At 35.9% G+C, this 14393-nt stretch overlaps 1 protein-coding gene across 1 annotated transcript; it reads left to right on the top strand.

Annotated features, from left to right (window-relative positions):
• The first annotated feature begins 6189 nt into the window (after window positions 1-6189).
• Window positions 6190-7374, top strand: LOC105784655 (peroxidase P7). The gene is made up of 3 exons (XM_012610553.2): window positions 6190-6463; window positions 6539-6733; window positions 6826-7374. Exons 1-3 carry the CDS (start codon window positions 6257-6259, stop codon window positions 7372-7374), a joined length of 951 nt encoding a protein of 316 aa, XP_012466007.2. The 5' UTR covers window positions 6190-6256.
• Window positions 7375-14393: the final 7019 nt, after the last annotated feature.

The following is a 14393-nucleotide window of genomic DNA, read 5'->3' on the forward strand; positions in this document are numbered from 1 at the left end:
GTAGGGGTTTCATTAGAACTAGTGTTTCACCGTGGGGCACACCGTTATTGTTCGTAAAGAAAAAGGATGGAATGCTTCGATTATGCATCGATTATAGACAGTAGAATAAACTAACCATAAAGAATAAGTATCCTCTACTAAGGATTGACGACCTATTCGATCAGTTCATATGTGCAACTGTCTTTTCTAAAATTGACCTGAGGTTTGGGTATTACCAACTAAAGGTGAAAGAATCTGATGTTCCCAATATTGCTTTTAGGACTCGTTATGGACATTAAAAGCTCCTTATCATGCCTTTCCTTGATCAAGTTTTTATTGTCTTCATCGATGACATTTTGGTATATTCCAAGATAGAATCTGAGCACGATGAACATCCGAGGGTGGTCCTACAGATATTCGTAAAAAGTAGCCTTTCGTTAAACTCGGTAAATGTGAATTCTGGTTGAAGGAGGTTATGTTCTTGGGTCATGTGGTATCAACTGAGGATATCCATGTGGATCCCAAAAAGGTTGAAGCTATATTGGATTGGAAGCAATCGAAGAATGTCTCAGAGATTCAAAGTTTTCTAGATCTTTTTGGGTATTATCGAAGGTTTGTTGAGGGTTTTTCCTTGATAGCATCCCCATTGACTAAGTTGTTAAGGAAAAATACACTATTTAAGTGGGAAAAAGAGCAGCAGGCTAGCTTTGAGATATTAAAATCTGTGTTGACTGAAACTCCTGTTATGTACAGCGATGCTTCGTATGTTAGGCTTGGATGTGTTTTAATGTAGGGTGGTAAGGTAGTAGCTTATGCTTCGAGACAACTTAGGCCATATTAATACAATTATCCTACTCATGATTTGGAGTTGGCGACTTTCTTTTCGCTCTTAAAATCTAGAGACACTACTTATATGGTGAGATGTGTATTATTTACACAGACTACAAAAGTTTCAAATATCTCCTTACCCAGAAAGAGCTTAATTTGAGGCAGTGCAGGTGGATTGAATTGTTGAAATATTATGGTTCCACGATTGAGTATCACCCTGGGAAAGCTAACTTAGTGGTCGATGTTTTGAGCAGAAGGGAATGTCTAACTTAACAGCTATGTTTGCTCTTTTGAGTCTGTTTGATGATAGGGGTAGTTTGGCTGAGTTGCAAGTAAAGGCTGTTTGGGTTCAGGAAATCAAAGATAAGAAGAGTCTGGATGAATCTTTAACACTTCGATTTAAGCAAGTAGAGGATGGGTCGACTGAGGACTTTGGGATTAATTCTAATTGAATAATGTGTTTCAAAGGTAGAAAATTTTTACAAACCATCAAGGTTTGAGACAATCTATACTACAAGAAGCACATAACAGCCCTTATGCTATGCATCCTAGTAATAATAAGATTGTATTGTGACTTAAGGGAAGTGTATTGCGGGTCGGGTCTTAAACGGGTGGTAACAGAGTTGGTGTCGAAATGTTTGACTTGCCAACAAATAAAGGTCGAGCATCAGTTTCCATTTGCGTTACTAAAGTTGATTCGTATTCCGTAGTAGAACTGGGAGAGAGTGACGATGGACTTTGTTAGTAGGTTGCACTTAACACTTACAAAGAAAGATTCAATTTGGGTTATAGTGGATAGATTGACCAGGTCTGACCATTTTATTCTCGTCCGCACTGATTATTCTCTTCAAATGCTAGCTAAGCTTTATATTTAGAAGATAGTGAGACTGCACAGTGTGCCAGTATCAATTATTTTAGACTGAGATCCTCGCTTTACGTCTCAATTTTGGAAGAATTTGCACGAGGCTTTGGGTACATAATTAGACTTCTGTATGGCTTTTCATCGGCAGTCTAATGGACAGTTAAATAGGGTTATTCAAATTTTAGTGGATATGTTGAGGAGTTGTGTGATTGATTTTCAGGGTAGTTTGGATGAGCATCTACCGATGGCAGAGTTCGCCTATAATAGCAGCTATCAGTAAAGTATCCAAATGGAACCTTACAAGGTTCTTTACAGTCGTAGGTGTCTTTTGCCCTTATGTTGGACTGAGTTGGGTAAGAAGAAGTTAATGGGTCCAGAGTTGGTTTCGGAGACTGAGAATCAAATTCAATTAATTTGGGATAGATTGAAGGCAGTTTCAGACAAATAGAAGTCGTATGCCGACTTAAAGCGCAAGGACATCGAATTTCGTGTAGGAGATTGGGTGTTTCTTAAAGTCTCTCCACGGAAGAAGGTTTTGAGATTTGGTTGGAAGGGCAAGTTGTGCCCTAGAATCACTAGACCTTATCCGGTACTTAAAAGAGTTGGTCATGTGACATATCAGCTTGAGTTGCCTCCTGATTTGGATCACATTCATGATCTGTTCCATGTCTCGATGTTGAGGCGACATCAATCTGACCCCTCTCATGTTGTCCCAATTGTGGAGATCAAGTTAGACCAAATTTAACATTTGAGGAGGAGCCTATTTGGATTTTAGATAGTGAGGTTAAAGTTTTAAAGAGGAAGCATATTCCTTTAGTCAATGTGCTTTGGAGAAATCATGGCATTGAATAGGCTACTTGAGAGCCAAAGGACTTAATTCAACTTCAGTATCCTCGCTTATTTGAATCAAGTAAATTTTGAGGCCGAAATATCTTTAAAAGGAGAAAGTTGTAACATCCCAAATTTTAGCCTAAAAGAATGTAGAACTATTTTAAAGAATAGTAAGCAACCCCATGGTTAAGAGAGAAATGAAAAGACGGTGCAAACAAATCAAGGTCCCCAGTTCGAATCCCTCCCTTGCAAATTGGCTTAATTTTTTGCTAAAATTTCTCCATCTCTTTATTTTGTGCCGCCCAAGCCTTGAACCCTAGGTATAAATACAACTTTTTATACAACTTTTTCTTTTATTTGTCAACTTTAAGTATATTTTTCCTACCCTAGCCAATCACCCTTTTTCTCCATTTTTCCTTTCTAAATTTTCTTCCCTTTTTCCATCACAATGCTACCCATCAATCCCTCTCTTCTTGTCGTCCTTCCCACCTCCATTGATAGTCAATTTTTGATTAATTTCCTCATATCTACTGTTGTTATTTTTAATCAATTTTCCAGCTTTAGATCTGCCCATTTTGCACTTGAAATTAACCTCATTTGCTGCCACAAAGTTATCTGTAGTCACCCCTTAGCATCTCTCGGGTAAGTGACTCATTTTTCCATTTTTCCCTTCTGATATTTTCGTAAAAGATTCATTGTTCCAGATCTAAGGTTTTGGTAACTTTTTTCTAATTTAATGGATCAATTTCCAGCCATCAATCTCATCACTTGAGCCGCCTAAAACAATCTCTAAAACCGCCATCATTGGTGGTGGTTGTCACCCCTAAAGTTTCTCTCTTAGTGGTTGCCGATTTGAGCCCTAAAACTGATTTAAACCATTGATTCCAACATCGATTTACACTGGTTTTCAAGCCTAAAATAGACTCTTTTCAGCCCTAAAACAAGTATTTACAGTGCTTTTCAAAACAACCCCGTTGTGCCCAATTTTGGTGGTGTGACGCCCCTAGAAACACCAAAAAGGGTTGTTGGTTTTTCATACATTTACCACCCTTTTTTTTAGCAACGTTTTAATTCATAAAACCTCATTCTAGTCGACTTCTGATCTGTTACATTATAGGATAATCTGATCTTAGCCGTTCGGCAACTCAAATATGACGAATCGGGAAGCATCACGCATTAAACAAATGGTAAGATATAATGTCGACATAGATTCGTACAAGTAAACTACTATAAAATCAAGAACCTTCAAAAAGAAGTGAAAAAACTAATCAGATGCAATAGGGGTTTCCCAAACCAATATCCAACAAAAGCACCCCCAAATAAAACACTTCAAAGCCAATGTATTTGTTCTTTTTACTGATCACCCGAAAATTCTTCAGACAAAGTTGACCAAAAACAACCAAAGCTTTGTAACAAACACGACTAAAGATAATAAACCCACAAAATATCAAATTTAAACCAATGATTTAGTAACTTAAACACGAAATTTTACATCAGTACATGGGAAAAATTGGAACTTTCGATGAAACAAATTTAACTTAATATAATAATAGAAACAAAATTATTCAATAGAGAAATGATCAGAAGTAAATTCATAACAAACCCAACCCACACATACCGTCCAAAAAGAAAGAAATTTACTCAATTCCCAATTATTCAACATGACTAGGCTCGGATCTCACTTGTTAGAACCGTAAAACAAGGCTCGGATCCCACTTGTTAGAACCGTAAAACAAGATCTAATATAAAACGTAACAAACCAAGATCTGTCAAATAAAATCATCAAGAATAAATCAAGTACAAAATTAGATGCGAAAGCGTACTTGAATCAATTTCTTTCTTAAAATCTTCGAATCTTATGGTTTTAATCTTCCAAATTAGCACACAAGTAATTCACAGAAGGTGACTCTTTTTTTTAAAGATGAGATATTAGAAAAGTTATGTATGTGTAATTTGGGGACCATAACCCTAATATATATAACTTTTGCACATTCACCCTAATTTTAATCAGTTCATCATCAATTAGAAATTAATTACTAGAGCATCTACACATATTTAACTCATACTTTATTTAATAACTAAACCCTAATAAACCTTAACCAAATTAGATCACTTTTAATTTGAGTTAACCTTTTATGATAATAAATAATAACATAAAATTATTCTTATTATATATGTGATGTTTATATTTTCTAACATCTACCTCGTAACGTTTAACAAAGAAGATTGAGGTTGATTTTTTTGTAATTACAGGAAAGTAATCAATACTTTTATTTTGAATAAGATGAACGAAAGAGTTAGAAGAGTTGAACCCAAGATTTGAACCCTAGAACGAAGATAAATTCTTGGACAGAGTGATTGCTGCAGGATTTAGTGGTCATTTGTTTCAAAATTATGATAAAGTGTAACACCATGAAAATTTCAGCATCACTAAAAGTAGTATTTTGAGAGATAAAAAGGTAAATTTTTTGAGAAAGTAAAATTTATAGATAGAGTAGTGATAGTAAAGTCAAAAGTTGGCATCGGGAAAGAAAGTATGAAATAAGAATTCTTAGTAAGGACTAAACATAATTATAGTAAGTAAGAAGATTAAAGTGCAATTTAAACATAAAAGGAAATGATAGAAAAGTATATAATTATTTTATTTCAAAATATCCTTGGAAATATATTGATATTCAAAGATGAAAAATCAGGGTATAGATTATATTATAATTGGAAAGAGGTGAGAGGGACTTAGAGTGAATTTTACCATTAGAGGGATCATGTGTGGGTTTATTTGATTTTATTTTGGTTCAAGTATAATCACATGTGAGTTTCGTACAAATATATTTTGATTATTAATTTAATTGTGTATTGTAAAATTTAATTTCAATTGTAGCTATCCAAATGTATTAAATATGATTGTAATTATAACTTAAAAAATAACATTAACACAAAAATATAGACGTTATAAAGACAAAATTCAAGTTAGAAATTTATCCCATTATTTTATGAAGTCATAATAAATTTCCCACTTAATTTTATTGTATTTTTGTATTTGTATGGTTCATACTTCTGAGGTGACTGATATGTGCATCTCATTTTGCTAACTTTGGGTTAGTTTCACATTGTTGGGTCTTTTAATAAAATTTTATGTTGAATAGGTAACATACTCGTAATGAACATCCACGACCAGAAAGATTGGAATTTGTAAGATGAAATTAAAAAGGAAAAACAAAACCGTACCGCGGAAGCCGCCAGCAATCGAGGCTGAAGAATCAACTCTCAAGCCTCCAACTATTTATTTAATTAGAATAGCACATTGTTTCACCATTGAATTCGAGATTCAGCTAAATATAATCTCTTAAAATTATAATTACTCTAAACTCTAATTTGGTATCGAAATTGTGATTGAGTCCGACTCCAAAATTTTATGATTATAGTAAATAGAGGGGATTGGAGCAGCAGCCTTGTGTCGCTTAAACTTTAAAAAAAATTAAGAGATGAATACTAGTTGTAGCTTTGTTGAACAACCAGCCCTTCTGAGAAAGTAAAAAAAAGCTCCTGAAAGAAGCAGTCTAATCATTAATTTGCAAAAGTCCAAAACTAACAAATTCTTGCACTCTTCCATGTAGTTTCTACATACTTCTCTATCTATAAATCATGACACCCACCACCACCGCAAGGCTCGCAGCACAACGCAACAGAAACCTCATCAAAACCCGTCAAGATTATGCAACTTTAATTATCCCATCTTACGCACACCTCCTCCTGGGCATGCCTCCCCGCTTTAACTTCCTGCTTCATGCATTTCTCTGCCTGGCTCTTGCAACCACCTCTTTCTCCTTCTCTCCCAAATTTTATGACAATGTCTGTCCCCAAGCTTTGCCTGCCATCAAGAAAATAGTTGAGGCTGCTGTCCACCGGGAACCCCAGATGGGAGCTTCTTTACTTCGTCTTCACTTCCACGACTGCTTTGTTAATGTAACTTCCTTCTTTCATACTACCATTCTATATATGCCTTACAATGGTCTTGAGCTAATCTTCTTTGTATTCCAGGGTTGCGACGGTTCACTACTTTTGGATTCTACGTCTATTTTGGAAACCGAGAAAAATGCTCGAGGTAATTTCAATTCTGTGAGAGGGTTTGAAGTTGTAGACCAAATTAAGGCTGAAGTGGATAGAATATGTGGACGCCCTGTGGTCTCTTGTGCTGATATCTTAGCAGTGGCTGCTCGAGATTCAGTAGTTGTGGTAATGTCAAATTCTTTTTTTTATTGTCAGAAATGTGTTTGTTGCGTTACGTAAAAAAAATTATTTCTAAATAAAAATTACTATGGTTGTAGCTCGGAGGACCAACATGGAAGGTTCGTTTGGGTAGAAGAGACTCAACCACAGCTAGCACGGCATTAGCAGACAACGTGCTTCCATCAGCATCAATGGATCTCCCTGCATTGATCAACAACTTCAAGAACCAGGGCTTGAATAAGAGAGATCTTGTAGCTCTCTCTGGTGGCCACACCATCGGATTGTCACAATGCATTATCTTTAGGAATAGGATTTACAATGCTACCAATATTGATCCTGCTTTTGCCAAAGAGCGTAGAACAACTTGTCCACGAACCGGTGGAAACACTAACCTCGCTCCTTTTGACCCAACGCCTGCTCGATTCGACACTACATACTTTAAGAACTTGGTGAAAGAAAGGGGACTACTCACCTCTGATCAAGCACTTTTCAGTGGTGGGTCTACTGATAAACTTGTAGAAAGTTACAGCAAGAATACTGATGCTTTTTGGGTTGATTTTGGAAAGTCTATGATTAAAATGGGTAACATCAAGCCTTTCACTGGAAACCAAGGACAAATTTGTGTCAATTGTAGAAAGGTGAATTAATGATTATGTTGTGTTATTTATCGATTGCCCAATTAATTAATTTTCATCGTTTTGTTGTTAATTGTTGTATTCATTGTTGTGGAAATTAAAGCACATAAAAGAAATGTTAGATTATGTGCCTTGTATCATTTGAATCATGTCATTATAATCATTGAAAAATAAAAATAAAAGTATTGAAAAATAAAATTAAAACTTCAAAAACAAATAAATAAATTATGAAAAAGAAAATCAACCAAAAACTCACACATGCAACACATGAAATAAAAAACCGATAAACATTCAGGTTGCCTCTTGAGAAATGCTTGTTTAAAGTCTAAAGCTCGACTTTCTTATGTAACACATGATCAATCAAGATCTTGGAATTGAAACTCCTCTTTCCCATTATCAACATCACTACCAGGATAGAGTTTGAGATGATCACAGTTTACCTTAAATGTGTCATATTCAGGATGTGTTACCTCAATTTGTCTAGATAGAAATACGTGTTTTACCACAAATAGACCCGACCAGCTTGACTTAAGCTTTCTAGGGAACATTCATAGCCCTGAATTGTATAACAACACTTTATCTCCAGCTATGAAATGCTTTGTCCTCTTTAAATGAGCCTCATAACATTGCTTTGTTACTTCCTTATACATTCTTGAGTTTTCATAAGCATTTGATCGTCATTCATTTAGCTCATTGAACTACAATATTCTATTTTCAACTATCCTTTAGAATCTATCACTTTGAGCAAGACACAGTCCCAATGTGTCTTTATGAGTAATTTCCTATAAAGAATGTTGAGTTGCATGATCAATAGAATCAACATAATAACACGTAACACCTGGCTCACTAGAAACTTGCATACCATCACGTGTTTGAAGACTAATCTCTTTAGCACCTACCCTAAGAACAATTTACCATTACCAACATCGATAATAGTTTTATTAGTGGCTTGATCTACCGTAATTTGATATGTCAAATTAGGCTCCTGATTACACTGAAGAAGCTTATTTTCGAGCAATTTGAGTATCTTTTCTTTACTTTTTTCGATTTTTAGTTTTTGTCTTTAATAAAGTGTTTTTGTTAGTTTTATGCTCTTTTGAGACCCAAATTGGCCATACGTGCCATGGGGGACCTAACGATATGATTGAGTGTTGTAGGGAGTCGATAATGGCCTGGACTTGAAGAAAATGTCACTTAGAAGGGGTATCGCGATACTAAAGCATTGAAGTCATGATGCCCCTGACAGTCCTAAAGTGAAGAGAATTGAAATCAAGTCTAGTGATATTGCAAAATTGAGACTCCCAAAGATGCCCAAGTTCGAGACTAGTGTGGGTATCGTGAGACCGCTGCCTAACGAGTGAAAAACTGTTGGGGCAATTTCATGTCCAAACAAGCTTAATTCTATTTTTCATTTAAGGGTATAATGGTCAATGCTAGGTTAAATGTTAGTAAGTTATAAATACTACTTTATAAGCCTTTGAATTCATATTTTTTTGGCTAGAAAAACATTTTCCTTAGTTTCATAACTCTTAGTTTAGGTTTTCTTTTCTTTTCTCTTATTTTCTTTCTTTTTCTTTTCCTTTTTTTTTTGTAGTATTTTTATTTCTCCATTTTTGTTGGCACATTATGGATGGAGATGTATTAAATGCTCGCACTTCATTAGATATTTATCTATTAATAAACATTTTCTCAACCTACCCGAAAAGCCTCATATGACTGGTAGATTTGGGCAAGAGATTATTCACTATTGAGAAGGGTCTTTTCTAACTGGACCTACTTGGCCTCAGTTTCGGCACAAGCTTGTAAGAGAACCCAGTTAGCAAGGGCATTCTCTGTCAACAACATGAAGCAAGAACCCACCAACTCACTTAAAATGGGCTTGTGAACGCCAGAGGAAGAGGAGAAAGGGTAGGCTAGCTCCTTCAATTCTAGGTAGCTCCTGGTCTTGGCGTTGTAGAACAGGAAAAGAATAAAAAGAATATTGGCCTGCGTAGAGATGATTTTGCCAATGGAAGAAGGTTTGGACTACCCCTTAAAGGGGAGTATAAGTGATGGCCCTAACGGAGGAAGGACGAGGAGCTAAAGCGTTAATGAGCAGGTTTGCGACATGGCCGGACTCAACCTGAGACTCGAAGGGAACCGAAGGTAGGGGCAGCGAACATACTGGAGAAACAGATGGCAAAAATGTTCTAGTGGGTATTGACGAAGGAGCAGGGGAGTCATCCTCTAGAATACCAGTTGTTTTCTAGGTTTGTGATGGGGTGACTTGGTGCCACTACTCTCTGCGGCACCAGAGGACCCAATTTTCCGCTCTCGACCTCTTACGACTGCTAAGACCAACTTGTGCACTTGAAGCAACTGCACCTATGGATTGTTGTGAACCTTCAAATAAGGCCTCAATATCCATGACTCTTGGATGGAATAGAGCTGCTGGGGGTGAAATATGAGTAGAACTTGCTAGGGGAACTGCCTGGTTAGCAACGTTTTCGATTAAGTCCCTACCCGAAAACTCACCCTTAGACCCTGACGTAGAGGTAAGCCAATGGCAAAGTGGAAAATTACATACAGTATAGAAGAAATCAAGAGGCTCCCTTTATTTTCCCACCAAAGCCCAAGCCAACTCATTATTAGCCCCAAATGGCCATGCCCCTTCTGCTGACTGAACTAGGCTAGGGTCTACGCTAAGATAGCGATCGGATGCATGCCAACCGTTTGGGCTCCTTTCCTACAAGCAACAGCAAAAACGTTCCTAAGAGTAACAAGTTTTCTTAACTCCAGAACCTGCCCTAAACTCAGCCTATCAATTTGTGCTATAGTAATCTTCGTGTCTAAAGGCTAAAAGTGGTCACAAATAGATTTAGTGGAAAAGACCACCTCGTAGGAAAGTCAAAATCGCTGGGAAATCTATTTTTCACCAAGATAAACTTATTGTGGTATAGATAAAGGTCTGGAGCCCAATCCTTAAGTAAAGGCTTGCGACCCTGGCGAACGCTAAAGTAGACTATGCCAGTAGAAATTCCTTGCTTTTAAACCTTCAACTTGTAAAAATGTTAGATCACGTGAAGAAGGGGAGACCCATTGCTGTTACTACAATGCAGTAAATGCATCATCAAGATCCACTAGGACAAACCAAAAAATTTCCCTAGTGCAGTCCCATACGCCTTAAGCACACCATTGAAAAAGGGATGCAAAAGGAGATTAAAGCCAACTTCCAACAAATAGAGGGGCAGGAAGAAGCCCTCACTGGAATCGCATAAGCATCTCTCCCCTTTCACGATATTAAATTGATATACGTAGTTGGAAAAATGGATACCATGGGATGTTAGAAAGTTCATCATTTCCTCCTGAGTGGTGGAACAACTATAAAATGACATTTTAAAAATAGTGCTAGTTCCGGGGAGACAAGAACCACCATCATTTTTTATAGGAAAATTTTTTGAAGAATCCATTTGCTTTCAAAGATCGGAACCCATGGTCCATCTACTAGATGATGGAGCAAAACCGAACACGATAATACGAAGTGAAATTAAAGGAGAAGGGAAGTAAAAAATTACTTGGGCAGTAAGGAATGCTTGCAAAAGGCAAGTAACCGCGAGTAAGGAAGTGAAAATGATAAAGGAAGTAAAAGGACACGAATTAGGGTTCAAGAAGGAACCCAAATAGCAATGAAATTTAGGGGAGGAAGATTGATATTAGGTAAAAGGTTTTCCCACGATGTTTTAGTTTAAATATCCAAACATTTGAAGGAAGATTCAATTGAAAATTGGGTACTAATGTAATGCCCTCAACTCGACTCGAATTATGAAGTCTAGATCTCGAGTATTACTTCACATTTCACTTAGCAAAAATTTCAAAACAGTTGACGTGTACTCCTTACTTAAAACATATTTCTTATTATTTTATTTAATGTCTTAGTATTAAAGACACAAAGAAAAGTATTTAAAAATACATCAGTCTTGCCACAACTTTTTACAGCGCAATAGTTTACTATAGAAAGACTTTTTAAGGTGTAATCCTACCATATGCCACTTTCCCAAGTTGTCCACTGTATGCATAATAACTCGGTTCATCGCTTCCTTGGCACATTCTGGCATCATCCCACTTGGCATACTCATTCTTATAGTAGTACTTGAAACATAAACATAACACTTGTAAGTTACGCGAACTTAGTGAGTTTGAATACAAAATACCTTGAAGCCTTTCTTGCTGAATTCTTCATTTTGAAAATTTGGATTACCATTTTGTTTTTTGCAGATAACTTCATATCTTCAGATATATGAATATACTTATACACCACCTACTATACTTAAGATATCAACTTTCACTTACTATTTGGCTGATTCCAGATCTTACTAGACAATAACTACATCTTTTTTCCTCTTTAAATAACGGAGGTACTTCTCAAACGAATATCTATACAAAAATCCGTTTTCCTCAAATATTGTCTTCTGACAACTTTCACATTTATTCCAGAATAGTTGATCACATGTACTATTCTCTTAGCGGATACTACTTACTAATCTTACATTTGGCGGATTCTCATACTGAGTTTGATAATTATCAGACTAACAATCAAATTATACCCTAACTCAAACCCAAAACATACTCATACTAATAAAGAACATTTTAGATCATTCAAAAGAATTCCAAACATCTATATTTCATAGCATACGAACACCAGATTTAGCAATGACTTAGGTTCCAAATGTCCTTAAAACGAGTCATGATACTACTCAAATGTGATAGCTATCAAATAACTTAGGTTTCAATCTTATATAGCATGACCGTATTCAAACTAACAAACAGTTGTACCTTTCTTTATATGAATACGCCTGTATCCTAAACTGATAGACTATTATGGCGGATTCCCTTTAAAAGTAAAAATACAATTTCTCATTTAGAATATGCCTCTTACGGCTTATCCAATTTTACTACCAAATCAAACAACCCAAACTATCTTCAAACTCATCAGATACTTGTCATAAAGCTAACTATTGAAGAAATCTCAGAACTTACCCAAATCTTAACACAAAGACGAATAACCTAACTTTCCATACATATACATATCACCGAATATGCCACATAGACATTTCGAGATTCACCACAAAGGCAATTTGGAATATGCCACAAAGGCTTAACAGATTATGCCACACAGGCAACATACATAATCACATGTTTATTATCCCGACAAACTTTTACAGAAGATGCCATGGATTTCTCCCTCATGAACTTGTACATAACTTCATGTTGTGATCTACCAATTCAATTACATATTACCGAAAGCATCACTATGAATATTCATGTCATCATATTATGCCATGGGTCAACCACATAGACTTATACACCTTCATTCGTGATCTACCAGTCAAGTCTTCATCATACTGAAGGCATCACCATGAATGTATTTTGTCATATAATGACATGGGTCTTTACCATATGGACCTCCACATCATCATATTGTGCTATGCCAGTTTTCTTAGCAATATAACTGCCCTATCGGAGGCATCACAACGGAGGTTTTACTCAACCAAAATAGATATACTTTACCCAGATTCATTTTCATACCTATCTTACTCATTTTCTCTTAACAAAATTCATCTTTTCATACCTGATGCTCGTCAACCTTACCCAGACACAACACTTTATTTGTATAATAACTCACTTACCTCCAAGATGAACATGCAGTGAAATTTTTTTATTTCTCACACTTTACCAATTATCTATGGTGATATTAACATATACATTTACCTTTTTAACATAACTTGAATAAGTTAAGTAGGAACTCACCAGATACTCACGTAGACTACAAATAAAAATTCTAAACTCGGTCATCCCTCTTGAACCAGCAGCAGCAACTACTTAAATAACATAAAATTACCATTAAAACTTATTCAATGACAAATGGTTAACATCTCAATTACAGATGACCCCTATGCAGGGTTTCTTAATCACGATTCATTGTTCATATGCTTCTTAGTATTCTTATTCTTTCAAAAACTTAACATGCAGAGCTACCAAACTTCCCAAAAGGAAAAGCATCCATTGTTTATTCCCAAAATCCTTAATTTTTGGCTAAATAAAGAAGGAAAGAACATTTTGAGTTTAAAGGAGAAAAACAAAATAGTAGTGTTCAAGGAAGAAATATCCTCACCACATTCTCTTTTCACTGATATATATACTCATCTTTTCTTAATAAACCTTAACAAGTGTCACTATAAATAGAATTTGTCCTTTAATGGGCCTAAAAAATACCAGAAGAAATATAAATGAGAGTCTTATCCATATACTGGTTGACCAGTCAGTCTAGTTGGTTCCTAACTAGATCTCATTACCAAAATCTACTCAACACTATGCTTGAACAAACTGGACGTACTATACCTTTGGCAGTAGCTTACACAAGGCTTACTCTTCTTCAGTTGAATTCTTTAATTAATTGAAGGCTACTATGAGAACTAAATCCTAATGTACTTCTATTGGTGGATACTCTATATGCCAAAGCATGAGCTCGCCAAAAGCTTATAACTTGGCAGACTCACTACTAGAGTGTGCAATAATAGACAAATTTTGTCTACACGCCTTTTATTTGGATCAGCTTAATTTGAGGTGTGACAACTAAATTTTTCACGTCCTTGAACCTATTCTTGATACTTGTTGACTTGAGAAAGGGTATCTTTAATCCCTCGATAAATAGAAAACGAAAAACTTTGCCTATGTGAATCCATCAGAATAATGTACGCCTATATAGACCCATGCCAATAATTGATACCATGGGAGTGATCAAATATAAAAGGTAAGGTAGAGAATTTGACATACATGTAGAACAATAATCATCATACGTAAGAATTACAGATTCACGCTTCGCACTAGAGCAATTTAAAGACGTTTAGGTATTTAAAGGTAAAAAGGATCGCTCAAACACGAAAGGGTGTTTGTCTCAAAATTGAGAAAAAAGTTTCCTTCAGAAGGATAGGTTCCTTGAGGCTACTCTAGACCCGCCACGAGAGAAAACATCAAGGATGAAATTTCCTTTA

This window comes from Gossypium raimondii, chromosome 7, assembly GCF_025698545.1.
Source record: "Gossypium raimondii isolate GPD5lz chromosome 7, ASM2569854v1, whole genome shotgun sequence".
In the NCBI taxonomy this organism is placed as follows: domain Eukaryota; kingdom Viridiplantae; phylum Streptophyta; class Magnoliopsida; order Malvales; family Malvaceae; genus Gossypium; species Gossypium raimondii.

Excerpts from the sequence above, each read along its gene's own strand:
- LOC105784655 (XM_012610553.2), top strand. The coding sequence starts at position 6,257 with ATGCCTCCCCGCTTTAACTTCCTGCTTCATGCATTTCTCTGCCTGGCT. Across the intron at positions 6,464-6,538 it reads TCCACGACTGCTTTGTTAAT|GGTTGCGACGGTTCACTACT; the intron begins GTAACTTCCTTC and ends TTTGTATTCCAG. Across the intron at positions 6,734-6,825 it reads CTCGAGATTCAGTAGTTGTG|CTCGGAGGACCAACATGGAA; the intron begins GTAATGTCAAAT and ends CTATGGTTGTAG.